The following is a 27,751-nucleotide window of genomic DNA, read 5'->3' as shown; positions in this document are numbered from 1 at the left end:
CCCAGCGGAGGGCTGGCTTCGGATCTGCAGAGGCTTTAGGGACCTGCTCCAGCCGCTGAGCACACTAGCCGTCTGAGACGGCAGCTGAGTTGCACTGTGCGACGCGACAGAGACTACATTTCCCAGCATTCCAGCGGCGCACTCGGGGGACCACAGATCCCAGCGCACCACAAAGAGGCCCGGGGACTACAAATCCCAGCATCCCCTGCACTCGGTTCCTCTGTAACTTAGACTCCAGTGTGCCGCGCAGTGTGCGCAAATTCACAAACCTGCCCGCTGAGTTGGTCGTTTCGGAATCCCGAGACTTGAAACCCAGCGGGAAGACCCTTCTCACCCTCAAAAGAAGATGACAGCCTGCAGAGACTTAACTTCTGTTTACGTGGAACTCAGACATCTGCAAATCATGGTAAGGCTGCAAACAACAAACAAAAACACTGATTAAACCGTGAAAGAGAACAAAATGACTTCTTCAAATCGTGCTTGTTTGTTGGTCTGAGGCGCCTTTTACATGTATTTCAGGGGTTTTTGCTGTATTCCTGCTTTGGACCAGGAGAGCTATGGATTGTATACTCAGAATATCAAAACATAAAGGTTTTGCTCATCTACCCCGTTGTTACGTATGAGGAAATTGAGGCCCAGAGAGGCGAAGGGATTGGCCACAGATCACAGCAAGTTCGGGCAGAGTTAGAATTCAGCCCTAAGTCGGCTGACTTGCAGTCTGGACTCTTTGCACCACACTAAGGAGGTGATATTTTTAGCAGCATGGCAATGTGAATTCTCCTTGAACAGTTTTCCTATCCAGTGTCGAAACACCCAGAATTAGGTAGCAATTTGGGGGATTTCTTGCAAGTGAGGGAGTGTGATATTTATTTATTTTCAGCCTAGGTAGGACTTGGTGTTTTGTTTTTTGCCACTCAAGGTGACATTTAATGTGATTTCAGGAAGTAGGTAAAATTAGTGTGAGCCACAGTTTCCTTGGAAACCTCCTCTGTCCTTCTCTTGGCCTTCCTTCCTCTGCCTGTCCCCACTTTCACCCATCTGGGAACTCACCCAATTTTTTCTTTCATGTAATTCAACAAATATCTTTTCAGCCTGTTATTTGTCAGGCACTGAGTGGGTAAAAGGTGAAGGACATGGTCACTGTCACCAGGAAGATAAACATATATTTAGTGAAATGAGACTCCACTGAGATTCAAGATGGAGTGTGATAAAATGGCATAAAGAAATGACATCAGAATGCTAAGGAGGCCCTGATGAAAAGGTTCATTGCAGCTGGCAAAACTTTAATGGAGAAGGTGGCATTTGAACTTGAATTTTTTTTCCATGTTAAAAAAGTTTTTTTGTTGTTGTTAATGAGGTGTAACATACAGTATGGGAACAATTTTCACATAGGTATACACCCCTGTCCCCACTACCCAAATCAAGATATAGAACATATCTAGCACACCTAGTGCTCCTTCCCAATCAGTATTACATCCTTACATATTGAGATAATCACTCTTCTGACTGTATCACCATAGATCAGTTTTGTCTGTTCTTGAATTCCAGTTAAATGTAATAATACAGTATGTACAGTATGTTTCTGGCTTTTTTACTTTATCAGTATTTGTGTGAAATTCATCCATGTCGTGTGTAGCCTTTTAATTGCTGAATAGTATTCTGTTGTATGTATATACCACAATTTATCTTTTCCACTGTTGACGGGCATTTGGGTTGTTATTTTTTGGACTATTATTAGCAAAGCCATAGTAAGCATTCTTATGTTTCTTTTTGTAGACACCTGCACACATTTCTAGGAAAGGAATTGCTAGTGTGTAGGGAGGGTATGCACATGATCAGTGATAGTAGACATTGTCAGTTTTTCAAAATGATTGTACCAATTTACGCCTTTGCCAGCAATATGAGAGAGTTCTAGGTGCCTCTTATCCTTGTCAATACAGGAGTTTTGTTGTCAGTCTTCTTAATTGTAGCCATTCTGGCTGAATGTGGTATCTCATTAAGGTATTTATTTACATTTTTCCTGATGTTGAGCACCTTTCAGTATGCTTGTTGGCTAGTTGAACGTCCTCTTTCGTGAAGTGCCTGTTCTTTTCCCAACTTTTAAAAATTGGGCTGTCTTCTTATTGATTTGTAGTTCTTTACAGTCTGGATATGGAGTTCTTTGATATGTGCTTTGCAGATATCTTTTCCAAGGCATGGCTTGTCTTTTCACTCTCTTACTGGTGTCTTTTGAAACAAATTATACTTTTGAGGGATGGGGTCTCTGCTGTGTTGCCCAGGCTGGAATGCAGTGGCTATTCACAGGCACCAGCATTGCCCACTACAACCTCGAACTCCTGGGATCAAGTGATCCTCCTGCCTCCGCCTCGCAAGTAGCTATAGTAACACTATAGGTGTACTCCACTGCATCTGACAAGCAGAAATTCTTAATTTTAACATAGTGCAATAGTTCCATGTTTTCTATTATGGTGTTTTTTGCATTGGATTTCAGAAATCTTTGCTTTTAGAGTTGGCAGGTTTTTTACAGGCTGATATAAGAGCATTCCAAAAAAGAGCAAGCTTGAGCATAGGCCTGGTGTCTGAGAGGGAGGGTGTAAGTTGTGCCGGGCATGGGAGTTCGGACTGTGAAGGGGGTGGGGTGCGACAAAGCTGGAGTTAGGAGGGAGGCACACTTTGAAGGGCTTTCAGTGCAGCCATTGCTTGGGCGTGGTGGCTCACGCCTGTAATCTCAGCACTCTGGGAGCCAAGGTGGGAGGATCACTTGAGATCAGGGAAGACCAGCTTGAGCAACATAGCGAGACCTCATCTTTAAAAAAAAAAAGGAATAAATTTGCCGGGTGTGGTGGCATGCACCTGTAGTCCTAGCTACTTGGGAGGTGGAGGTGGTAGGATCCCTTGAGCCCAGAAGTTCAAGGCTGAGGTGAGCTATGATAGTGCCACTGCACTCCAGCCGGGGTGACAGAGTAAGACTGTCTCTTAAGGGAAAAAAACCAAAATACTAAATCCAAATTGCAGCCATGGAGTCTGGACATTGTTCTAGAGGAAGTAGAGGTATTGCTGGAATTTCTATGAAGTCAAACTAAACTCACTTGTCTTCCTCTCATTCTCATATTTGTCTCTCCTCTTCCATAGCCCTGTTCACTTAACGCCAGCTCCAGACCGCTCTGGCCTGCCAGCACAGAATCCTGGGTGTTATGCTCCCTCCCTCTCCTTGTATTCAACTGGTCACCAAGTCTTATAGATTCTATAGTCTAAATGTCTCCAACAGTGTCCCTTCTTTTTCATCCCCAATTGCCACTACCTTTGTTTTTGTTTGTATTTTTGAGATGCAGTCTCAGTCTGTCGCCCAGGCTGGAGTGCAGTGGCGTAATTTCGGCTCACTGCAACCTCCACCTCCTGGGTTTAAGCGATTCTCATGCCTCAGCCTCCAGAGTAGCTAAGATTAGTAGTGCATCACCATGCCCAGCTAATTTTTGTATTTTTAGTAGAGACGGAGTTTCACCATGTTGGCCAGGCCGGTCTCGAACTCCTGACCTCAGGTGATCTGCCCGCCTTGGCCTCCTAAAGTGCTGGGATTACAGGCGTGAGCCACCGCACCCGGCAACACAATCTTTTATCTAGAATAAATCAGTGACCTCACTGGAGGTTTTCCCTGCCTCCAATTCTCTCCACATCCAATCCATTCCTATAGCACCTAGCATGATCACTCTAAAAAGGCAATTATTCATACCTCTCCTTAGCTTAAAAAGCCTAAGTAATTCCCCAGTACCTGGCATGTGGATTCCAAGACCCTTGATCACCTGACTCCAGCTCTGTACCCCTCATTTCTCACTCTTGAAAACCCTGGGGTCAAACCACTCTGGGTTTCTTTTTGACATCAGTATATGCTGCACAGTGCAAACCTCTGTGACAATGGGCACTACCCCCCTTTTTCCCCCTTTTTGCCTGTTTTTTTCTTCCCCAACCTCTTCTGTGCTTCCAAAGTGTTGTCATATCTTCCCCATAACATTTAACACATTGGAGCGTTTGAGGGTAAGAGCTTTGTTTTATCTTCATATGACTTTTCAGGACATAATAGGTGCTAAAGAAATGTTTTTGAATAAATGAATGAATTGGTTGATGCTAGGCTCCTTTGCATTTGTCCTGTCTCATTTCTGCATTCTGACGCTCGATAGGCAAATAGGGCTGTTTTTCTCTCTCATTTTCAAGACCTGAAAGACTGTGGTGTATACAGGAATCAGCTTAAGTGTTCAATTATGTGGCATTTCTTAGCCATCTTCCCAGGGGAGTTGGTAAGCACCAGATGCAACGCTATCAATGACATTTTGGTCATAGAACCATTGTTGGCTTAACCCATCTCTTGCTTATTTTAAAACATTTTCTGAATAGAGGTCAAGAACATCGTCTTCGGCCTCAGGTAGCCTGGGTTTGACAAAGATAGCAAGCTTTGTCACTTTCTGACTTTTGGACTTAGTTAACTCACCTGAAAAATGGGAATAATAATACAAGCCACAGTTATGAGAATTCAACGAGATAATGCATGTACAGCACCTGGCACATGGTAAAACGCTCAATAAGTGGTAGTTAGTAGGCTTAATGTACCTCCGTGCCCAGGGGTAGCGCAGTAGCCATGGGGAGCTCCTGAGAGAAAGCACAGCCTAAGGGGAGGATTTGGGGCCTGGGATGGCGATGGCGACAGTTGGGCTGCAGTACCGTCTAGGCCGCATTCCTCTCCTTGGGCCCCTAGCCACCCCCTCCCCGCCTGGTTCCCGGGCTGCAGACTCTTCTCCGCCTCCTCGCCCCCACTTCCCCACCGGAGGTCGAAGGCTGTAAACGCGGCGGGTGGAACCTTGTGTGGGCGGAACGCGAGTGCAACGGTGGGAGGCTTCCGGGGGAGCTGCACGGGCGACGGGTCGGCGGAGGCAGAAAAGCGCCGGACGCCGGGGTGATCATGGACGCTTGACAACCTGCGGGCAGGCGCCGGGAGGCCGAGCCAGCGACTAAGAGGACCGAGAGGTGGCGCGGACAGGTAGGAGCTAGTGAGAGGGTGGGCCGAGCGGGGCCGGCGCTCCAGGCTCGGCCAGACGATCCGGCTTAGAGCCCGCCGCCAAGGAAGCCCGCGGCTGTGCCCGCCCCGCCCCCGCCTTGGGGAGCGCGTCCCGCGGCTCCTCACTCCACGCCTGCGGCCCTGCTTGGAGCATACCTACCGCCCGCCGTGAGGTCTGCTGCAGCTTGCGACCCTCAGCTTCAGTGCTCTGGCTGCCTTCGCTCTCCCATCCCCAAAGGCTGTTTGTTTGCCCCACTCCAGTCCATCCAAATAGCGCCCTCCCCTGACCGGAATTTATCTCCGCTCTGTGCCTAGCCTCTGGCCCTCCCACTCCAGAAGAAAGCGACTGTCTCCGTGTCTTTACGTTCTCTGCGCCCACAGGCTTTGCTCCTTAAGCCGAGATCTTTTGAAGGGACAGAAGTTTCTCTCCATTTCCCTACCCCCTCTCCACCCCCACCTCCTAACATTCAGACTCTTAGCAGAGATCCCCATCTGTCTCTTCACACGGGTCCTCTTGGAAGGGCCTTTTCGCTCCTCCTCTCGACCGTCACCGACCCTCCTTTCTTCCCTACTCCTTCCCTTCTTCCTCATATCCTCTCCCCTTCTCTTTTCCCTTTCCCTTACGTTCTCAAACCCGTTGTTCCCCAGCACTTCACTGTTTTTCCTGTGTCTGGCCGGACCTTCTTAGGTAACCCTAAATGAGGCGACATACTTGTTTCTCTAATACTGTGAAAGGGCAACTATTCTGTGTGCCTGCCAACCCAAAACTTAGTTCCTCTTGCACCAAACTTCTTCAAATTGTTCTTTGCTGCACTCTACTATACCGTCTTTCGTTCATTTTGTCACGCTGCTCTAATATGTATCATTCTTGGAGGAGAAATCTTACCTGGAACTCCTGTACACTCAGCGTGTAATTAGATTACACAATTGAGGGACCCTCCTGTACTTAATGTCTTCGGAGCGCTGATACAGTATTTTCACTGTTTTTCCAAATGTTTTCATTGTTTTCTTGAGGATTTTTTTTAAACATTCTGAAGTCACGTTTGGTTAAAATGTCGTATCAGGAGGAGGCCAAATACAGGGATTTTCCCCCATGGTCTTACACAGCATGCATGTTCTTAGTTTGAATATATCGCTGCTTTTCTTTCAAAATGATGTCTCCCTTTACCTGTGCTTACCTGACTTGATTAAATGAGACATCTTTCTTGTCTGGTTTTTTGTTTTCCTTATCTGTCTGGCTGTAGATTGGATTCTGATGACACAGTGGGAGCTGTAACTGATTGCTTTTGCTTACATCTGGTGCCTCTGTGTATAGGCAGTATCCTCCATTTCTTTTTTTTTTTTTTTTTTTTTTTTTTTTTTTTTTTTTTTTTGAGACGGAGTCTTGCTCTGTCGCCCAGGCTGGAGTGCAGTGGCGCGATCTCGGCTCACTGCAAGCTCCGCCTCCCGGGTTCACGCCATTCTCCTGCCTCAGCCTCTCCGAGTAGCTGGGACTACAGGCGCCCGCCACCACGCCCGGCTAATTTTTTGTATTTTTAATAGAGACGGGGTTTCACCGTGGTCTCGATCTCCTGACCTCGTGATCCGCCCGCCTCGGCCTCCCAAAGTGCTGGGATTACAAGCGTGAGCCACCGCGCCCGGCCAGTATCCTCCATTTCTTAACCAGAATGTATAAACGAGGTGGATATAAAACAGCTGCTGAGAAACTCATGTGTTTTTCTTTAGGTCCTGGTCAGGTTTAAGGACTTATAAGGCGTTGCCTCTGGAGGAGGGACAGGTGGAAGTGAAATGACTTTTACAAAGTGTGTTTCAAACACCAGAATTTAGGACAAGATCCTTTTAACTCCAGGTTGAACTCCACCCATCTCATAAGGTGGTCATTGCATCTGGACTCAGGAACTGTTTTTTTGTGTGTTTTTTTGTTTTTTGTTTTTTTTTAAGACAGTCTCGCTCTGTTGCCCAGGCTGGAGTGCAGTGGCACGATCTTGGCTCACTGCAACCTCCACCTCCTGGGTTCAAGCAATTCTCGTGCCACAGCCTCCCAAGTAACTGGGACTAAAGGTATCTGCCACCAGCCTGGCTAATTTTTGTATTTTTAGTAGAGATGGGGTTTCGCCATGTTGGCCATGCTGGTCTTGAACTCCTCACCTCAGGTGATCCACCCGCCTCGGCCTCCCAAAGTGCTGGGATTACAGGCATGAGCCACTGTGCTTGTCCTGTTTTTTCTTTATCAACACTATAAAATTAAAGTATTCTGGTGTTTGATTCAGCACTAAATAGGCACAGACTTTGCAAAGGAGAAGGAAGAATGACTGACACAATTTTCTTTTGGACAGATTTCAAGGCCAGAGAATGGCAGGGGAACAGAAACCCTCAAGTAATCTCCTGGAGCAGTTTATTTTACTAGCCAAAGGTACCAGTGGCTCAGCCCTCACTGCTCTCATAAGCCAGGTCTTAGAGGCTCCTGGAGTGTATGTCTTTGGAGAACTTCTGGAGCTGGCCAACGTGCAGGAGGTAAGAACGGTTTTCAAACAATTTCTCTTTGTTCTAAGACTCTCTGTAATTCTCCAGGTTTCCAAAGAATTTCAGTGCTGAAGTATTGTGAACCTGTGAGGTACCCTATTGTGAGACGGGTGGGAATTGGTGGGGCAGAGGAAGAGATTGAGAGAATGTCCTTGGCTCCTTTTATCCAGTATTTTTATCTTACCTTGGGTAAAATTAGATTGTTGCTAATAATAATCTAAAAGATAGTAAAAAAGTCAAATTTATCCTGATAAATTAGAAGAGTAGTGCTATAAGCATGGGCTGATGTTTAATAGGAGTAGATTCATGCATGCTTAGGGGCCAGAAACCTCCAGTGCAATATCAATAAGGAAGATTGGTCAGGGACACACAGCAGAAACACACTGCTATTGAACATAAGATGGACATGAATAGGAGTGTATTGTTCTTGAGGAAGAGGGCAGTGCTGTGCTGAATGTGTTAGATGTGTTAGATATGACAGAGAAGCTAGGACATAGTTCATTTTACTTGTTTGCTTGCTTGTTATTAAAACCTTGGATATCCAGTTTTGGTCATTGTGCCTCAAAAATGAGAAGATCCATTGAACAGAAGGAAGAAAGAGATGTAAAGCAATCTATACTTCTCAACCTCTACTTCCCAATTTGAACATTTTTATTTATTTATATTTATTCACTTATTGAGAAAAGTCTGTGAGCATCTTTATTGTTTTGTGGGGTGGAGGGTGGTGCTCAGGAGCTTTTGGCGATTGGTGGGGCAGGTCCCCTTCCTCTTCATCCTCACAGGCTTCTGGCTGTCCAGGCTGGTGTTGGCTCTGTGGAAGGCTGCCATGCACAGATCTGGGTGGTGGTATTTCTTGTGGAGCATGTGCTGGATGCTGTTGAGAGTGGCCCTGGAGTTCTTGGTGGTGGCGATTTGCATATAGGAGGTGGTTTGCTTTTGTTGGGCAGTTTATCACCTTCATGACCACCACAACACCTTTGCTGTTGGCTCCACACCCACAGTCAATTTTAAGAGGAGTTTCAGTGAATCAGTTGTAACCAAAGGAGTTGCCGGCCTTCAGTTTATTGGATTCGGTGCTGTGTGTCCGCCTATTCCTCTTGATGGGGAAACTGGAGCAGTTCCCTACAGCCCAGCCATTTCAGGTGCCCAATTATGGCTCCTCTACCTGTGATGTTCAGAGACAAGAAGAGCCACTTTTACTTTTTCATTGTAAATTATTTAATGTCAGGCTTGCATGCCAAACTATAAGCTCTGTGAGGAGGTCTGTAGTGCTCACCATTGTTTCTTTAGAGCTGAATACATAGCCTGACACACAGTAGGCTTTCAATAAAAATTTAATTTACCAGAAGTGGAAAATGAGTTTTATGAAGAAAATTTCAGAAAACTGAGTTCGTTTTTCAACACAAGAGATGACCAAGGGGTAATACGTTCCTTCAGGTTCATGAAAAGCCTGCATGAATATGCCAAGTAGTTGTTTTGTAACTCTGGAAGATTGGCTAAGAGGAGATGTAAGTAAAGCCAGAAAGACCTTATTGATTTAGGCCAGTGGGAGAAGTGTTGGAGTATCTGCTCTGGAGAAAATACTCTTTTCTGGCTAGTTTTGTTAATTATGTTTCTGAAAAGTGGGGGCTAGATTGGATGGTCTTTACCAGGTTTCTTCCCCTTCTGATTCAGGGACTTCAGGAGGTTTGTGGTAACCTGAGAAAGTAGCCTGAGGTATTAGGGTGCTGGAGTTCTCCATAGGGTGCTTAGCAGACCACCTTTATCTCCCCATACATTGCGTTTTTCCGTATGTGAGCTGAGAATAAGCTGGTTGCCTTTCAGTGATCTGAAATTATAGATGCATTTCTTGGAAGCTTTATTTTTTTAATGGCTAAAATTGAGTAGTATCGCTATTGCTGTCTGTAGACTACCACTTGCTATTCCTGTTTAGAGTTTACTGGGCTTGGTAAGTTGGAAGGGTAACAGGAGCACGTTTGTGATTAAAAACAACAACAACAACAACCGGTTAACGTAATTGACAGCAGAGAAGTTCCAGGCAGAACAGTGGTCGTTTTTCTTCTACACATGGCTTTTTGCCATCAGCATCAGTGAAGAGTAAGTAATTTTAATGAACATTTTGATTTGGGGCAGACTGATACCCTGGTTTTCTGTCCCAGCCTGGCTTTCTGTCATACCTTATGATGTGCTGGTCTCTCCCAGAGTTCATAGTCCACGTGTAGTCCTGAAACTTGGAACCAACCCTGAGCTTTGTTCACTTTGGGTTGGTGGTGGCTCATGCCATACCTACCAAGCTGGTATGTAGATAGGGCTGCTCCAATCTTTGTTTTAATGCAAACAGAATCTTGAGAATATTTGAACTCCTTCCAGTGCTTAATGCTTTGTATGTGTGTGAGAGAAAAGCAGTTCGTTGGGCATGCTGTGTAGAAAGTAAAACATTCCTGAGGGAGAGAAATTAAATTTGGGGCTTTAATAATCTTGTTTATTTTTTCCCGAAGAATCAGAGTTGGTAGAGACCCCAGGGGCCAAGTAATCAAATAGTACAGAATAAACAGCATTTGACACATGCTCACCCGTCCTCTGTTTGAACACTACAGTGATTGGTAGACAGTTTGGTCTGTGGTGAACTTTTTTTTCCTCCTCAGCTTGCGGAAGGAGCTAATGCTGCTTATTTGCAGTTGTTGAACCTGTTTGCCTATGGGACATACCCAGATTACATAGGTGAGTTGGTGAAGATATTTCAAAAGACTTGTGTTAATTATGTTGCTCAGTTTGGAAGACCATCAAGGTTTGAGATATAAAGCATGGGGTAGTGGGGAGACTTCTTGACCTGGCTGCCTCCCATTTTGCTGTGCCTGGTGGGTGACCTCACAAAGGGAATGTTCCTTCTCACCTTTTATATTCTATTGGGTCAAATGGGGCCTGTGTGTGCTCATCCACAAATGTAGCCCTTGTTTGTTTCCCAGATGAGATTCTTGAGGACTGGTGTTTGTAGGGCTCTTGGAGTGCTGTGAAGTGCAGAATACCCACCTGTAGAATATTTCAACATTTTTAATATTATCGAAATAATACCAGCATATTGAAGAAAATTTGGAAAATAGATTTTTTAAAAGTCACTCATAGGCTGGGCGCGGTGGCTCATGCCTGTAATCCCAGCACTTTAGGAGGCCGAGGCAGGCAGATCACTTGAGGTGAGGAGTTTTACACCAGCCTGGCCAACATGGTGAAACCCTGTCTCTACTAAAAATACAAAAATTAGCTGGGCGTGGTGGTGGGCGCCTGTAATCCCAGCCACTCTGGAGGCTGAGACAGCAGAATTGCTTGAACCTGGGAGATAGAGGTTGTAGTAAGCTGAGATCGCACCGCTGTGCTCCAGCCTGGGCAACAGAGCAAGACTCTGTCAAACAAACAAATAAATAAATAAATGTCACTCATATGTTGCTCAGACATTTGGATCCTGGACTTTTTTGTGCCCCATATATTTGTGTTTTGTATTACATAGGTAGAACTATGTATACAATTTTATGTCTTGCTTGTTTCTTCCCGCTTACAAACATTTACCCATATATATATATATATATATATATATATATTTTTTTTTTTTTTTTTTTACACTTTGTTGTAAGTTCCAGTAGGGTAGAGACTTTGTCTTTTTTTTTTTTTTTTTTTGAGACAGAATCTTGCTCTGTCGCCCAGGCTGGAGTGCAGTGGTGCAGTCTCGGCTCACTGCAAGCTCCGCCTCCCGGGTTCACGCCATTCTCCTGCCTCAGCCTCCCGAGTAGCTGGGACTACAGAGGCCTGCCACTACGCCCGCCTAATTTTTTGTATTTTTACTGGAGATGGGGTTTCACCGTGTTAGCCAGGGTGGTGTTGATCTCCTGACCTCGTGATCCGCCCGCCTCGGCCTCCCAAAGTGCTGGGATTACAGGTGTGAGCCACCATGCCCGGCCCATTTATCCATATTTTAAGTCTTGGTAATATTTTTAATATTTCATAATCTACTTAGCTCATTTTCTGTTTTAGGGCATTTGGGTCATTTTAAATTATAATCTTAAATATTAGGTTGAAGTATTTGCATGTCCAAACACTGACTTACCTTCTACCCAAACCATTTTTTTCTGGCTTTCCTACCCTTTTTTAATGGTATGACAGTAGCCTGATACTCAGGGCCCTCTCTGCAATATCCCTGACTTTTTCTTTCTCCCTGGTCACTTCTACTTTGTGCTGCTGTCAGACTGGACAGTTTGCCACTCCTGGTACACCACATTTTTTTCTGACCTTCCCTTTCTTCCAGGGAATGTGTTCTGTTTTTCTGTCCTCGCTTACTAAAGAGGCAGCATTGCACAGACTCTGTTACCAGAATGCCTGTAGCCAGTCTGGCTCCACTTCTACTAGTTGTGTGTTCGTTGACAAATGAAGTAACCTTACTCAGCTCAATTTCCTCGTCTGTAAAGTGGGAGTAACAATACAAGCCCATTATTCCTTACCTACACTCCTTGAAGTTAGATGTTTCAGAATTTAGAATTTTTGGGACTTTAAAAAGGTAATATGATGCGCATGCCTTTTTATGTAACATTCCCAGAGGAATGTGGAAACAAGTGGGATAAAAAGCCTGTCTCCGTTCAGGTCAGAAATTCCTACCAGGTGAATTTCAGCACCATGCTTAAGAAAAAAAAATGAGTTTGGATTTAGTTTTTTGGAATCCAGACTTATGGTTAAGGAATTGAGGACACTTGGAATCTTGCGGGGTTGTTGTGAAGATGAACTGGATGTGTGTATGTATGTGTGGGTCTATGCAATCCACAAGACGTAAAGCTTGCTATTTATGTTAGCTGCTGCAGCTGCTGCCCTTGCTGTTATTATCATTTATGGTTATTATTGAAATTTTGCCTCTTTCTCAAGGCTCAACTTAAACTCCATCTCTTCCATGAATTCTTTCTTTTTATCTTCTGTACTTCCCAAATGATACTGCTCTCTTTCCCTCTCCCCCTCCCCTTTTATCTCTTTCTCTTACCCCTACCTCCTCCCCATCCCTCTCCTCCTCTCTTCTGGTAGCTTGTACCTTTCTTCTGGTAGTTCTGCCTTGGATTTGTAGCTATTAAAACATCTGATTGTAAGACCGAGGACAAGTCCAGGGCCATGAAGTTGCACACCTCCAGGTGGTTGGTGGCCCTGGAGTTGTGCCATGCAGCAGCCCTGGCAAAGCCCATCTTATTCATCCTTGATTCTTCTCAGGACAGAGCATTGCACACAACAGATGTTTGATGAAGATATGTTTAATTTAATTGAATGTCACAAGGGGCACAAATAATACTCCATTAAGATAATTGCCACATCATTTTGCTTATTTGCTTTTTAGGAGACTAAACTCTGTGTTTGTAGAAATTGAGTCTTTGGAAGTACATAGTCTTCCAAAGAAGACAGGAATATTTGCCAAATGAATAAGTGCAAAGTCATGATAGTGATTCAGTAGTAGATTTGGTTTGGGGAGTTGGTGAGCTTATTCCATAAAAGAAATCCTAATTTTATTTTGTGTCTTGATTTTTGTGGTGGGTGGGACTGAGCAGCCAACAAGGAGAGCCTGCCAGAACTGAGCACAGCTCAGCAGAACAAGCTGAAGCATCTTACCATCGTGAGCTTGGCATCAAGAATGAAGGTACGGTACTGAGCCTTCTCTTGTCTTCCTCCTCACCCCAAGTTAGCTGTCTCATTGACATCAATGAAGGAAGTCCCAGCTGCACATAGGAGAGTCACATCATAAATGCATAAAATTTGCTTGACAGAGGAAAAGATAAAATGGTGTAGAAAAGTACTCCCCATTCCATACAGGAAAAGTATGCCCAGAAGTGATTGACTCAGCAGGTCTCAGTCCTGGCATGCTGTGGTGCCGCATGTGGCACAATCATTTTGCCATATTAAGAGGAGACTGCTGTTAAAGATACACATTTTTCAAATAGCAAGGCATCTCAAGGCAAGTTAACAACTTCATCTGTTGCTCAGTACACAGTGAACTATGCCCATGCTGGAAGAAAAACTTGCTATGTTGGACTTGCTGGATTTTTTTTTTTTTTTTTTTTTTATTTTTTTTTTGAGACGGAGTCTCACTCTGTCGCCCACGCTGGAATGCAGTGGCGTGATCTCAGCTCACTGCAACCACTGCCTCCCAGATTTGAGCGATTCCCCTACTCAGCCCCTAGTAGCTGGGATTACAGGCATGGACCACCTCGCCCGGCTAATTTTTTTTTTTTTTTTTGAGACAGGGTGTTGCTCTGTTGCCTGCTCTGGAGTGCAGTGGTGCAACCTGGGCTTACTGCAACCTCCACCTCCCAGGTTCAAGTGATTCTCCTGCCTCAGCCTCCTGAGTAGCTGGAATTACAGGCACCTGCCACCATGCCCATAATTTTTATATTTTTTAGTAGAGTCAGAGTTTTACCACGTTGGCCAGGCTGGTCTTGAACTCCTGACCTCAGGTGATTCACCCACCTCAGCCTCTCAAAGTGCTGGAATTACAAGTGTGAGCCACCGCGCCCAGCCTAGATTTTTAATATACTGCCTTTCTCTGGGATTTTCAAGGTTTATTACACTAATTGGAATTTCTGCCTCATATGCTAACTTTAGACCCTAACTTTGTATAAGATACCAGCCGCTCCACTATACCTCTAAGTCCTCTCCCACAGTTGATTTAGAAGAAGCTTTGCAGCCACCTGCTCACAGCCATTAATAATGAAGGTCCAGATTTAGTTAATTTATAGTTGATTTTGGCTCTCTGCCTAATCCCAGCCTAAGTTTTTGTGGGACTATGCCTTTAAAAAAATTTGGTTTTAGCATTTCCCCTCCATGATTGAGCTTCAGAGAAAAATATTACTTTTCTTTCTTTCTTTCTTTTCTTCCTTCCTTGCTTCTTTTCTTTTCCTTTTTCTCTTCTTTCTTCCAGATTTTTGCTCTTATTGCCCAGGCTGGAGTGCAGTGGTGTGATCTTGGCTCACTGCAACCCCTGCCTCCTGGGTTCAGGCAATTCTCCTGCCTCCGCCTCCCGAGTAGCTGGGATTAGAGGTGCCTGCCACCATGCCCGGCTAATTTTGTATTTTTAGTAGAGACGGGGTTTTGCCATATTGGCCAGGCTGGTCTCAAACTCCTGACCTCAGGTGATCCACCTGCCTTGGCCTCCCAAAGTGCTGGGATTACAGGCATGAGCCACCGTGCCCGGCCGTTTTAACTTAAAAAAATTTTTAAATTGAGACAAGGGTCTCACCATGTTGCCTAGGCTGGTCTCAAACCCCTGACTTCAAGTGATCCTCCCATCTCAGCCTCCCAAAGTGTTGGGATTACAGGTGTGAGCCACTGCACTTGGTTTGTTTTGTTCTTGGATTGCAATTTCAGGTGCTGAAATCATTTTATCTGATCTAATGGCATATTTCTGATTCTCAGCCTAGCATTTCAGGTGGGAGGCCTATTTTGTTGGGAAATGAGGACCTGACCTTTTTTCTTGTCCTGATTGTGGACTTCTCAAGTGTAGTAAAGAAGTAGCAGTGACCCTTTTCCTCATTTCTGCAACCTGTCATTGTAAGTCCACCCACCGCCCATGGATATCATGCTTTAGCCATAGAAAACCCTTCTAGGTATATTTGCTCTCTTCTCTGTATATATCTTCCTTGTGTCTGTTTCTACAGATTTGATCACTGTGTTAATTTCCAAACTAGTAGTGATGTGGCAAAGGATTTGCAGAAAACTGGAGTCTTGGAGTCATGCAGAATGTTGGTACAGCCCAGTAAAGAACTATTGTTGGGGAATTCATATTGGTTGTAAGTGTCTGAGAAAACAGATACAAACTTCAGGATGACATCTGAGCTGTCAGTACCCATTGGCCACCTATAGGTAGATGTGCTGGCTGCAAGTTTTTTTTGTTTGTTTTTGCACTCTGCTGGGCAAGTAGCCAGTTCTTTCCAGTGACTGGGATCTGTTGATTTATGGTGATCTAGCAAAGTCTGAAAGCTTCCAGAAGGTGGCAGAGTGGCATATACTCAATAGTTCCCTTTCTCTCCACTGGTACAAGTTTTTAGGATCTCTACAAGTGTGCTGCAGCATGTGAAATCTGAAGGCTGGGTGAAGCCAAGGAGGCAGAGAACCAGGAGGTTGCTTTCTTAGATGTTGTTGGGTCTTCTAGGTCTCATGGTTCATTTATCCACCTCTTGTTGCCCTAGCTATTAATAATTACCACTAGCCTGTGTTTCCCGAGCCTAGAGGCAGCTGTTAGCTATGGGAGTAATACCTGCATTTTCGCTAATGCTTGCCAGATGGTTTTTATAATGATCACATGGCCTTATCTACAGTGTATCCCCTACTCCGTGTTGCTGAAAGACCTGGAGATGCGGAATCTCCGGGAACTAGAAGACCTCATCATTGAGGCTGTCTACACTGACATCATCCAGGGCAAGCTGGACCAGCGAAACCAGCTGCTGGAAGTGGATTTCTGCATTGGCCGTGACATCCGAAAGAAGGATATCAATAATATTGTCAAGACCCTGCATGAATGGTGAGGCTAAAAGGAGGAGGGGGATATCTAGCATGTCTTTTGTGCCTCTCCTTGCAAAAATGTGATTTCCTGGTGTCAGCTGAGGGTTTGGAGTGGGCCTGTGGCTACCTGGGAGCTGGGGCTTAGTGAACCAGCGAGTGGAGCTACATTTGTGATCACAGCTGTGTGATAACAGGAGTCATTTCAGGCCTCCTGGTGCCTTGGTTGTAAAATAGTTCTTGCCTTAAATGCAACTGGGAGCTATTTAAAAGTGGGCTATAAAATGCCCAGGGTTAGCAGGTGGAGCCTATGTGTCCTAGCTGTGTGAGGCTAGTCCTGCCCTTTCCAAACTCACACTCAAAGTTTGACCAAACTCAGGAAGGCTAGTGTTTGTAATATTCTTTCTTTGTTTTTATTATTTTTTCTATCCCTGTTGAAGTTAACATGTTTATAAGATTCTTCGGATAAAAGAACTTATGTTCAAAATCAGTAACATATTGGGCTAATGTTTGTAAAACACCGTGAGGGACATGGAAGACAAGGAGTGGGTCATTTTAACTTGGAATACAGACTCATACAAAGAATATTTGATAACTATATTCTGGCATATAAAAAGCATTGGGACATTTGTGTTTTCTCTGTTTTAATGGAATTTGATATTTGCAAGAGCTGTCACACGTTCTACGAGGATTCAATGCGGAGTGATTTAAATTATTTGGGGCTTATAAAGCCAGATGGACTCATTGGAGAAGATTTAGGTCAGTTTTGAAGGAAGGCCAGGGTTAGAGTATACCTGGAGGTAAGGAGAGTGTGTTCCCAAGCAGGCACGTGGCATGTTGGAAGCCATGAAGCAGAGCCGGTGAGCTTTGTGCACAGGTTCGGGAGAGAGAGAGAATCTCTGCTCATCCCTGAGAGAAGCATATCCAGAGAGGAGCAGTGCCACTTTGACTCCTTGGGGCCTGATGTCCCCTGAGTTTCCCTCACTTCAGCTACTCTTACACCCCAGGACATGTGTTGCTCACCCCTCACCCCAAGTTCTGTCCCAAGTGTAGCCCCAAACACCTTCTCTATACAACATCTGACACAAGCGGAAGTTTTCAGTAGGTTACAGAACTTAGAATAAATAAGAAATAAGCTTAGAAATACCCTAACACAAAAATGGTCTGGCACACAAAATCTAGTTTCTGAACCTGCCAAAGTTGGCTGTCCTATTCTGTTTTTGAGATGGCTGACACAGCTTTTTATGTCCATAGTCTGGTTTCCTGTTTTTAAGCCCCCAATATGTTTGACATAGAGGTGCCAGACTAACTGGTTACCACGGGATGTTTACTAGTAGAGACTCTTACAACTCATGTTTAGGCACTGGGGGTAGATTGAAACAAAATTGATAGGCTGAGGGCTACCACATATATGGCAAAATGCTCACACTGTTGGATCTTAAGTGGAGGGTATGGGGATATTCGTTGTAGTCTTTCAACTTCTTCGTTTTTTAAAAAATTAAGTGGGGAAATAAAATAGGAGGAGGGGTATGGCAATTAGGAAGTAACTTAAACTTCTGAGAAAAGGAGGACTCTTCAAAACAGGATGCTTTTAGAAAATCTCTTTTTGTTTGTTTGTTTTTTGAGACAGAGTTTCGCTCTTGTTGCCCAGGCTGGAGTGCAATAGTGCGATCTCGGCTCACCGCAACCTCCGCCTCCTAGGTTCAAGCGATTCTCCTGCCTCAGCCTCCCTAGTAGCTGGGATTACAGGCATATGCCACCATGCCTGGCTAATTTTGTATTTTTAGTAGAGACGGGGTTACTCCATGTTGGTCAGGCTGGTCTCGAACTCCCGACCTCAGGCGATCCTCCTGCCTCGGCCTCCCAAAGTGCTGGGATTACAGGCATGAGCCACCGCACCTGGCTTAGAACATCTTTTTTTTCTGTTGAGAAAAGGATTACTCAGTGCCATCTGTAAAATCTATTCTACCTTCTTTTTTTTTTTTTTTTTTTTTTGAGGCGGAGTTTCACTCTGTCACCCAGGCTGGAGTGCAGTTGCGTGGTCTCAGCTCACTGCAACCTCCGCCTCCCGGGTTCAAGTGGTTCTCCCGCCTCAGCCTCCCAAGTAGCTGGGATTACAGGCACCCGCCACCACACCCGGCTAATTTTTGTATTTTTAGTAGAGATGGGGGTTTCACTGTGTTGGCCAGGCTGGTCTCAAACTCCTGACCTGGTGATCCACCCACCTCGGCCTCTCAAAGAGCTGGGATTACAGGTGGGAGCCACTGCACCCAGCCTGTCCTACCTTCTTTAATCATATGTGTTACAAAACCATCTTCTATGAGATACAAAGTTGAAAATTAAAGCTGTATTCTAAGAAACTAGCCCCAGACTACCATATTTGTCTTCTAATGTCCTGCATTATGTATTTAGAAGTGCTTGTCTTTGGGAAGGAGTGAATGGGCAAGAGATGTGGCAGAGGGAGTATTAAAGGAGGTCCCTGTAAGATACTGGGGAGAGCTGTCGGGGAAGAATATTTCGGAGCCTGGAAGAGACTTCCCAGGCCATTCTGCAGCTCAGGGCTGGTTTTCTCCATTGTAGGTGTGATGGCTGTGAAGCAGTTCTGCTGGGCATCGAGCAGCAAGTTCTGAGAGCCAACCAGTACAAAGAGAACCACAACCGAACTCAGCAGCAGGTAGAAGCAGAGGTAAGGAAGGAAAGGAACGTTTGTTTCTCCAGGGCATACCTGTTTATTTGTTTGCGTATCTTGGTGTAGATGAAACAAGCAGTCACCAACAAGTGGGCCTGGACTAGGTGCTGCGGTACAGGGATGAGTGTGACATGGCTCCTGCTCTTGGTGTTCTATCTCTTTTTTCTGATTCCTGGTCAGCATAGGGTGATCGATCAGGCTTGGAGAACAGAGAATGTTGTAGTTTCAGTACACATGTACTTTGCAGCTGTAGAGCAAAAGAAAATGAGTTTGGGGATGGATCTTAAAAATAGATAGAAGGATGGTGGTAAGTTACCAGGTGGAGTGGAGGGAGGGGTACAGCTGGGCAGGGGCAGGTGGGGCTTCAAGGCCCTGGGAATGTTCTGCTTCTTCAGTTGCGTGGTGGGCACATAGTTTCATTTTATTCTTTTTCTGTGAACTGTACATATATATTATAAATGTGTAAAATGCATGACATGTTTCATATGGAAAGAAGAAACGGATAAAATTTGGCACATGAGCTGCAAGTGAAGTTAAGAGGATGTAAGTGTGGTTTTAGTGACACCTGGTTGTTGAGGAAACTTTTAGCTTCTTGGACAGATGTAGGCCCCAGCCTTTGCGTTATGGGCATTTGTGTACCTGTAACCTGACACACGAAGTGACCTCACTTCAGAATTTATTTGGAGCCCTGAAGATCAGAAGCACTGATTTTCCTTAGCATTGGAAGTTCTTTTCTAGTGCAGATGGGGTTTGAAGTGTTAATGATGCTTAATGAATTTTGAAAATCAGGTGTCTAAGAGTGTGGCAGAGTGGGACCCATAATTCCAGCTGAGAAGCATAAGAGATGAGTAGATGGTGCCTTTCAAAGGGGGATTTGTGAAATTTGGAGTGATTCTCTATACTGTTATATGCACTCCTTGAAAATAAAACCTGTATCCTATTTGTAAGACGAGCTTCTTGTCTCATGCCTAACCTATAGTAGGTACTCAAATGTTGAACTGAATATTTCTGGCACACCATAAAAGTGTGTCAGTGGACTGCTGAACTCTGCTTTTCATGAACTTGAGCTAATTTTTTGAATACACACACCACCCTATATACATATACTCTGTGGATGTTCAATTCATAGACCATGTTTAATCCTACTAGCCAAGGAAGTATGAGGCTGGGTGCAGTGGTTCACACCTGTAATCCCAACACTTTGAGAGACCGAGGAGGAAGTATTGCTTGAGTCCAGGAGTTCGAGACCAGCCTGGGCAAGGAAGTATGAACTATATTTAACATTAGTCCAAAACAAAGACAATTAGGAAAATAAGCTTGCTGCTTTTCTAATAAGCTGTGCAACCACCCTTTTGATGGTGGCCTTTTCTCTGACTTGGGATTGAGGTCTGAACAAAGTAGGAAGGGCTAACCACTTTCTCCTTTCTGTTTATTCTTCCCTATAAATCAAACTCTGTACAAAATGAGGTTGGGAGGCTAAACACACTACCTAATCTTTGGTATCAAGGTCATTAACAAAGATGAATAATACTTGTTTTAGAATTTTGAACTGTTCAAGTTTATTTTCATGATAAATAGCATCAGACAAAAGACAGGCGGATGTGCACAGAGCTATTGTAGACACTTGGCTAAAGTTTGAGGCACACTGTGTAGTTACACAACAGTGTAGACTCTTTAAATTTTGGTTAAACACAGAGGGTGGGTGTGTGCAGTAGCAGAGCTTGGTGCTGCCAGCAGGTAGCGGTACGGATTTAAGTTTGAGAAAAAAATCTGAGGAAAAGGCCAAGGCCACCTCCACCACCAATTAAAACAATCTATTGATGTAATAATCTTTTAGAAAATCTGAACCAGACCAATATGGTCTGTTCCCTGAGCATGGCCAAAGCTTAGGGCCTTGTCATTTTTTCCATTTAGCAAACGCATGATCTGGCTGCTAAGTGTTGAAGGCTACTTGCCACCTACTTGCGGCACACAGAAGATACTCACCAAATAGCTACTGACTTGAAAGGAAAAGAAATCTACAAAGAATCAGGGTGATTCTGCCGTATTCTGTTTGTATTTATGCCTCTGTTACCCTTGGCCTAACTTTTAAAAGCCAATTTTGTCAACTGATTGGTGATCTTTTCTTTATTTGTCCTTAAATTAGATTGCTTGTTTTCAGAGGGAAAAACGCGATGTCCCCCTCCTGAATCTTATAACAACAGCTTTCTTCTGGTGAGTTGTAGCTTTAAGAGCCCTCCTTCTTAATGAAGTCAGCCCTATCACAGACTGCCAAAGAATATTCTCTCCATTTAGGCTTTTGTGGAAATAACCCATATTAGTTCCTAGTTCCAGCATACCTGGGGGACCATTATGAGCTGTTTCATTATTTCTGAGGAAGCACTGTGGTGGGGAGGTAATACTTAGAGCATTACAAAGCACTTTCACATTTAAATTTGATTTTGGAAAGTTTTCTTTTTGAGAGAGAGTCTCACTCTGTCACCCAGGCTGGAGTGCATGGAGTGCAGTGGTGCAAACACAGCTCGCTGCACCCTCAACCTCCTGGGCTCAAGCAGTCTTTCTACCTCAGCCTCCCAAGTTGCTAGGACTACAGGTGTATGCTACCGCTTCCTGGTACCTCTTGGACTCTCCATCACCCAGTTTTCTTTTTCTTTGTAGCACTTTTCCAGTTGTGCGCTGCGTTTCCTCTTGTTTGCCTTTGCTTTGCCCCTCAACTGAAGGAAGGTTTCCTGCCCCAGAAAGCTCTTTCTCCTTTTGCCTAAATATTTAAGGTCTCTGATGGAGCTAGGCTGCATTTTTGCTAGCAGTGCAATCTTACTTGAAAATTTCTGAGGTTCATGTTTTGAGGAGCCTGTAAGCCAGCCACTGGAGGAAGAAACTCATAAGGGACTCTACCAAATTTAGGTAAAAGAAGACAAGTCTGTGGTGATGATATTTGTTGTCAGTTGAAGGGTGGCTCTGTGGAGGAGGAATTGGAATTCTTAAGAAAGTCTACAAGACCAGAATGGGTTTAATTGGTTGACCTACCTGGATGGCCAATTTGGAGTCCTAGAAGGAGCTGTCTACGCTTACAACTGCCCAGCTACTGGAAGAAGCTAGTTGACTTTTAAGATCCCCTTCCACTAGGAGAGTCTGTCGGTGCTTCAGAAGTCTCGTTTGTGAGTTGTGTGTTGTAAATGCAGTGCTAAAGCTGACTTGAGCAAAGTGTCTCTGTAACGGATTCCAGTGTGAGGGCCATGGCCCTGCCCCAGCCCAGGCCAGGCCTTTGTGGAGGATAAAGGGCTCATTTCCTAGGCTTAGAGACACTTGCCCAAGAAGCCCTCTTTTCCTCTGCAGGATGTTTACATTTTGCCTCAAAGTGGTAATGACTGTAGAGGACTTAGATTTGTCAGCAGTCTTATTGGAGGAGTGAGGTGTGTGCATCTGAAACACAAAGGAGATGCAGTGGTGTGGGAGGCTATCGAAGAGTGAGAGGCACTGCCAGGCAAGTACAGATTGAAGGGTGGCAGATCAGTGTGGGCTGCAGCAGTCAGGGCAGTTTGTATGGACCAGGTGCTCAACTCTCCAGGCAGGATCAGAGGGGCAACCTGGGGAGGAGCGGTACCCCCCCAGGGTGCATGAACAACAGAAGGGCATAGGGGGAATGACTAGTTCCAAGTGTGGTGTGGGGGACGAGTGTGGCTGAGATGGCTTGAGTGCACGGCATGTGTTGAGGAGTGGGAAGGAAGGTACCTGATCTTGGTATTTCAGAACTAGAGAAAAAAACAAGTTTTTCCCTGGGCCAAGTCTTATTTCTTTTTATTGCATATCAGGGTTACTGAGCACCTAAAAAAGCTGAATGAGAGAGCAGTTTCTACAGGAGAAAATTGCTTGAGGAAGTAAATAGGCATCTGAATAACAGAGGAAAGTGTCCATGCTTCTGTCTACTTATTTGCTCAAAAGCTTTTGACAGGATCTTGAATCTCAAAGGCTTTTAAATAGAATTGAGTTACCAGGAGAGAGGGAGGCTGCGTTATGGTAGGGAGTGGCAGTACAGAAATGAAGCAGAGGGTAAGCCCTTCTGTGACTGCAGAAGGATGATGCGCGGGCTCCCTCAGGACCAGAGTGAGAACCGTGAGTTCGTGGCTTTGTGAAGGGGAATCACTGGAAGTGTTGAGCTTTGAAAAGAAAAAGAGTAAAACAGCAAAGCCTTGGAAGTCAGTTGAACTGGTCAGTTGCTGAGAGGCTGGCAGCGGAGTGTTGCCTTTGGTGAATGTGCCACAGGCAGAGTTTGCTCCTTGGCTGGCAGGTCAGGGACTCATCACTCAGCCCAGCCATAGATACTCTGAGTCCAAAGCCAGCCCAAATCACCTTGGGCCACTCTAAAGAGAGAAATAAATGGCCAGTTGTCACTTTCTGATAGGCTGATAATGACTTTATGCTACAAAAACACAGGTGAAGCGGATTGAAAACATAACCATTATTTGGGGATTGATTAATGCCTTTTCCTTAATCATGCAGGGGTTATGAGACTGTCAGTAAATCTAAAGACATGTTAAATAATGTAGAAAACTATTTGTAGTATAAGCTGATTTTTTTTTTTTTTTTTTTGAGACGGAGTCTGGCTCTCTGTAGCCCAGGCAGGAGTGCAGTGGCGCAATCTCTGCTCACTGCAAGCTCCACCTCCCGGGTTCATGCCATTCTCCTGCCTCAGCCTCCTGAGTAGCTGGGACTACAGGCACCCACTACCACGCCTGGCTAATTTTTTATATTTTTAGTAGAGACGGGGTTTCACTGTGTTAGCCAGGATGGTCTCGATCTTCTGACCTCGTGATCTGCCTGCCTCGGCCTCCCAAAGTGCTGGGATTACAGGCGTGAGCCACTGTGCCCAGCCTAAGCTGATTGTTTAGTAAAAATTATTACACAAATAACTTGAGGAAATAAGGCTAAATAGTGTTTATCAGACAAGATGAAATTAGGAATTTTTTTTTTTTTAATTTTTAATAAAGCTATTTTGCCAAATGGGAAAGGTAATTATTTGCTTGGAAAGATACCCCATTTTGGAAATACAGTCCTTGAAACAAAAACTTTTTAGTTTTCTAATGTTTTACTTGATTAAAAGCTTTTGGGGAAACCTTAAAACACATTCCCTTAGGTAATGTTAAATTGCAGGATCTTTGGAAGTCAGAGGTAACTGACATGCAAATAAATAAACTAAAGTCATGCCGTTACCTCTTATTATGATTTTAGTTTATTTTCTTCTGGATATTTAGAAAATATATCAAATTGGAGAAGCCTTAGAATATTATTTTATAAAGCAGTGTTCCCTGAGAAGTCAAATTTCTTAATTTTTCCTCCAATGTCATCAAAATATGCCTTAGCTGGGCATGATAGTATGTGTCTGTAGTCCCAGCTACTTAGGAGGCTGAGGCAGGCAAATTGGTTCATGCCAGAAGTTTGAGGCCAGCCTGGGCAACATAGCAAGATCCCATTTCTATTTTAAAAAAAAAAGTCTTAAAGTAAAACAAATAATATGTCTTTTATCAGAGAAGGAGTGATAAGCCATTGACTTGCTCCAGATCATTCACTCACCACCTTGCCAGGTGACTCACTGAATGAGATACACCAAAGTGGCAGTGAGCCGCTGGGAGGGCGAGATGCCTCAGGGTTCTGAGTTCCCAGGTTGTGTTTTGTTGTCTGGCAGGACACTGGATAAACCTAGAGTTGACTCCCCTCCCTGTTTATTTTTTATATATATATATATTTCCAGGTACTGGGTCTTGCTGTGTCACCCAGGCTGGAGTCAGTGGTGTAATCATAGCTCACTGCAGCCTCAAACTCCTGGACGTAAGTGATCCTCCTGCCTCAGCCTCCTGAATAGCTAGGACTATAGGCATGTGCCACCACACCAGGCTAATTGTTTTTTTCTTTTATTTCTCTTTGTTGTTGTTGAGATGAGGTCTTACTTGAATGTCACTTAGGCTGGAGTACAGTGGTGCAGACATGGCTCACTGTAGCCTCTACCTCTTGGGCTTAAGCGATCCTCCTGCCTCAGCCACTTGAGTAACTGGGACTACAGGTGCACGCCACCATACCTGGCTATTTTTTTTTTTTTTTTTTTTTTTTTAAGAAAGACAGGGTCCCACTATGTTGCCCAGGCTGGTCTTGAACACCTGCTCTTGAGCAATCCTCTTTGCTCAGCCTCCCAAAGTGCTAGAAGTATAGGTGTGAGCCACCATGCCCAGCCTGCCCTCTGTAATGACTGTTCCAGCCCACAGTCCTCTGCCACTCTCTCTTCAGAAAGGCTGCAGTGTCGATTGAGGTTACAGAAGTTTAGGGCATGGCTTTTCACCCATCTCAAAATAGTGACAACAAAAAACAACTTATGATCTAGTTAAGGTGGATTCTGCAGATGATGGCTGTCCTCCAGGAACCCAATTTTTGTCTCACCCTCATAGCATTGTTTTGTCTTTGCATTTGGACTGTCTCTTACTCTCAAGCTCATAATATTCTGACTGTTCAGAACTTTTGACCCTGACAACTCCTTTTCACTATGTAGAAAACTGGCTGGGTGTGGTGGCTCATGCCTGTAATCCCAGCACTTTGGGAGGCCAAGGTAGGAGGGTCAGTTGACCCTGGGAGTTTGAAAACAGCCTGGACAACATAGTGAAACCTTGTCTCTACAAATAAGTTTTTAAAAATTAGCCAGGCGTGGTGGCAAGTGCCTGTGGTCCAAGCTGCTCAGGAGGCTGAGGTGGGAGGATCACGTAAGCCTGGGCAGTTGAGGCTGCAGTGAGCTGTGATTGCACTACTATACTCCATCCTGTACAACAGAGTGAGACTCTGTCTCCAAAAAAAAAAAAAAAAGACTAAAAAAGCTATTACTTATTTGACTGCACAGTTCTTCCCTACCACCACCATCCTCTTCCTGCTGTTTCTTCCTCTCAATGAACTGAGGAGCAAAGGTTTGGAACAGTCACTTTTCAGCAGGCAATATAGCAGTACTGATTCAAATGTAAAATGTAAATCCACTTTGATCTGGAAAGCTCACTTCTAGGAGTATCTTCCGTAGATGTTCACAGAAGTATGCAAAGGTAAGCATAGAGGGCTGTTCAGAGTAGCACTGAAACCCAAACTAGGAACCAATTCAAAAAACTGGAGAACTTTGCTAATAGAATAGGATTCACGTGTCACAGAGGATATCTGTTCTGACGTGGTAAAATGTTCAAGAGCTGCTTAACTATTTTCGAGTCTGTACTGTTAAGTGAAAGAAAGGTATACAGCACACGGTAGTGTCATAGCATTTTGCTAGTACTTCTATTACATTTTCTTCATTTCTCACTTAGTTGGCTGAAGTTCATCCTCTACTGGTTTATTCAAGAAGGTTCATGGAGCTGCATTCCCAAAGTTTTTATGAAAATATTTGTGGTTTTATAAATGAATAACAGCGGAGTGTAGAATTCTGGGGTCCCTCTTTCTTTTTCTGAGGACATTTTAATCACGATTTGTTTCACTGTTGGTGTTGTGCCTCTTTGGCAAATGGTCCCCTTCCATTTGTTTCAACCAGGAGAGCATTAGTCCCACGTTTTTGCTTGACTCATTTCCACAAATCTGCTGTGAGTAGCCCAGGCTTGTTTCTGCTCATTTGGATTTCTGAAGAGAATTTCAGGTTTTCTTGCAGAGGAGTTTAGCTTCCTGTCTGAAGTGAAGACATAGTGAGAGCAAGTTTTGGTGAGCACATACAGGCTGAGCACTTCAATTCTATATCTCCCCACCAGGTTACCAACATCAAGAAGACACTCAAAGCCACCGCATCCTCCTCGGCTCAGGAGATGGAGCAGCAGCTGGCTGAACGGGAGTGTCCCCCTCACGCTGAGCAGAGGCAGCCCACCAAGAAGATGTCCAAAGTGAAAGGTCTGGTCTCCAGCCGCCACTAGGGCCGGCTGGGGCAGCTGGCACTCACCAGGCCTGGGTCAGGTGGGGAGGGGATACCAAGGGCCCATTTCCTCCCCTCTTTACCTGCAGTGAGTTCCAGACCTGCCCGTCCCCTCACCAGCGCCTCCCCACCCTGTTGGTACTGTTCCAGAAAAACTGTTACTCCCCCTCACCCACTCCCTCCCTCCCCAGTTGTTCCCTTCAGACTCAGGGGCTCCACCAATGCCATCCCAACAGGGTCAGACACTGCCCAGCTTCTTGTCTCTGTGTAAGGGCTTGTCTCCCTCCCAGTTTTTCTTTTGCTCCATGTCATTTTGTCAGGCTGGTTATAAGCCGGAGGCATCTTTAACCAGCACCCAGGGATGATTGTGAAGGAGGCCCCTCCCCTTGTGAGGAGGGGGCGCTCCTTTCCAGCCCCTCGTACCACAATCCTCATGATGGTGCAGCGATTTCTAGCCAGGCGTCAAGATGCGCTGCTTTCCCTCTCCTGCCTCATCCCTTGTTGGCAGCTCCAGTTCAGGCTGTGGAGGGACGTGATGCTGGGCTGTGTTTACTAAACCCACGGGTTTTCAGCCTCTTAAGCCCAGCTCCGATCTCCGATTAGTTGGGAGCACTGGGTTGACTAACCTCTGGTATCTGAGCACAGACAGAGGGTGCTGTGGGTCTGCTGGGTGGCAGAAATGGTTCTTTCCGGCTTGGCGTTCTCTCCTGGCCACTCTTCCTGCTGCCTCTGACTACTCAGCCTTGTTTTCGGTGTGTAGGCCCCAGTTGCCCACTGGAACTGCCGGCTAATGCTTGCTCTCCCGAGATCTTTAACTCCTCCTGGCTGCACCTGGGTAGGGATGGTGGCACCGATGCCCCTCTGTCTGCTGAAGGATCTGTTGCTGCTTCTGTCTTTTCACCCCTCCTTGGCTGATGACCCAGAGCCCTCTGATGATGGCATTCTCCTGGCAAGAGAAAAAGACTTAACTAGACTTCTGAACTTGAACAGTTTCAGGTTATATTTTAATTTTTTTTTTTTGTACAGGTTCTGATTCTAATACATTTCAACATGCTTTTGTCCCCCC

At 44.9% G+C, this 27,751-nt stretch overlaps 1 protein-coding gene across 6 annotated transcripts; it reads left to right on the top strand.

The window, feature by feature from the left end:
* The first annotated feature begins 215 nt into the window (after window positions 1-215).
* Window positions 216-27,749, top strand: COPS7B (COP9 signalosome subunit 7B). Of its 6 annotated transcripts, XR_004370161.2 has the most exons (9): window positions 4,871-5,029; window positions 7,384-7,561; window positions 10,216-10,291; window positions 13,138-13,226; window positions 15,901-16,103; window positions 18,662-18,767; window positions 20,685-20,803; window positions 20,917-20,984; window positions 26,528-26,562. XR_004370161.2 is itself a non-coding variant. In XM_032753859.2 (8 exons), exons 2-8 carry the CDS (start codon window positions 7,400-7,402, stop codon window positions 26,658-26,660), a joined length of 837 nt encoding a protein of 278 aa, XP_032609750.1. In that variant the 5' UTR covers window positions 216-406; window positions 7,384-7,399; the 3' UTR covers window positions 26,661-27,749. The 6 variants fall into 6 exon arrangements, 4 of the variants coding, with proteins under 4 accessions (XP_032609750.1, XP_032609768.1, XP_032609748.1 ...); XM_032753859.2 differs by lacking the exons at window positions 4,871-5,029; window positions 20,685-20,803 and adding an exon at window positions 216-406 and having other exon boundaries at window positions 26,528-27,749; XR_009213070.1 differs by lacking the exon at window positions 26,528-26,562 and having other exon boundaries at window positions 20,932-20,947.
* Window positions 27,750-27,751: the final 2 nt, after the last annotated feature.

Source organism: Hylobates moloch, unplaced genomic scaffold (genome assembly GCF_009828535.3).
Source record: "Hylobates moloch isolate HMO894 unplaced genomic scaffold, HMol_V3 SCAFFOLD_1, whole genome shotgun sequence".
NCBI classification, from domain to species: Eukaryota; Metazoa; Chordata; class Mammalia; order Primates; family Hylobatidae; genus Hylobates; species Hylobates moloch.
This window is presented reverse-complemented; position numbering and strand designations above follow the sequence as displayed.

Excerpts from the sequence above, each read along its gene's own strand:
- COPS7B (XM_032753859.2), top strand. The coding sequence starts at position 7,400 with ATGGCAGGGGAACAGAAACCCTCAAGTAATCTCCTGGAGCAGTTTATT. Across the intron at positions 7,562-10,215 it reads AGCTGGCCAACGTGCAGGAG|CTTGCGGAAGGAGCTAATGC; the intron begins GTAAGAACGGTT and ends TTTCCTCCTCAG. Across the intron at positions 20,985-26,527 it reads ATAACAACAGCTTTCTTCTG|GTTACCAACATCAAGAAGAC; the intron begins GTGAGTTGTAGC and ends TCTCCCCACCAG.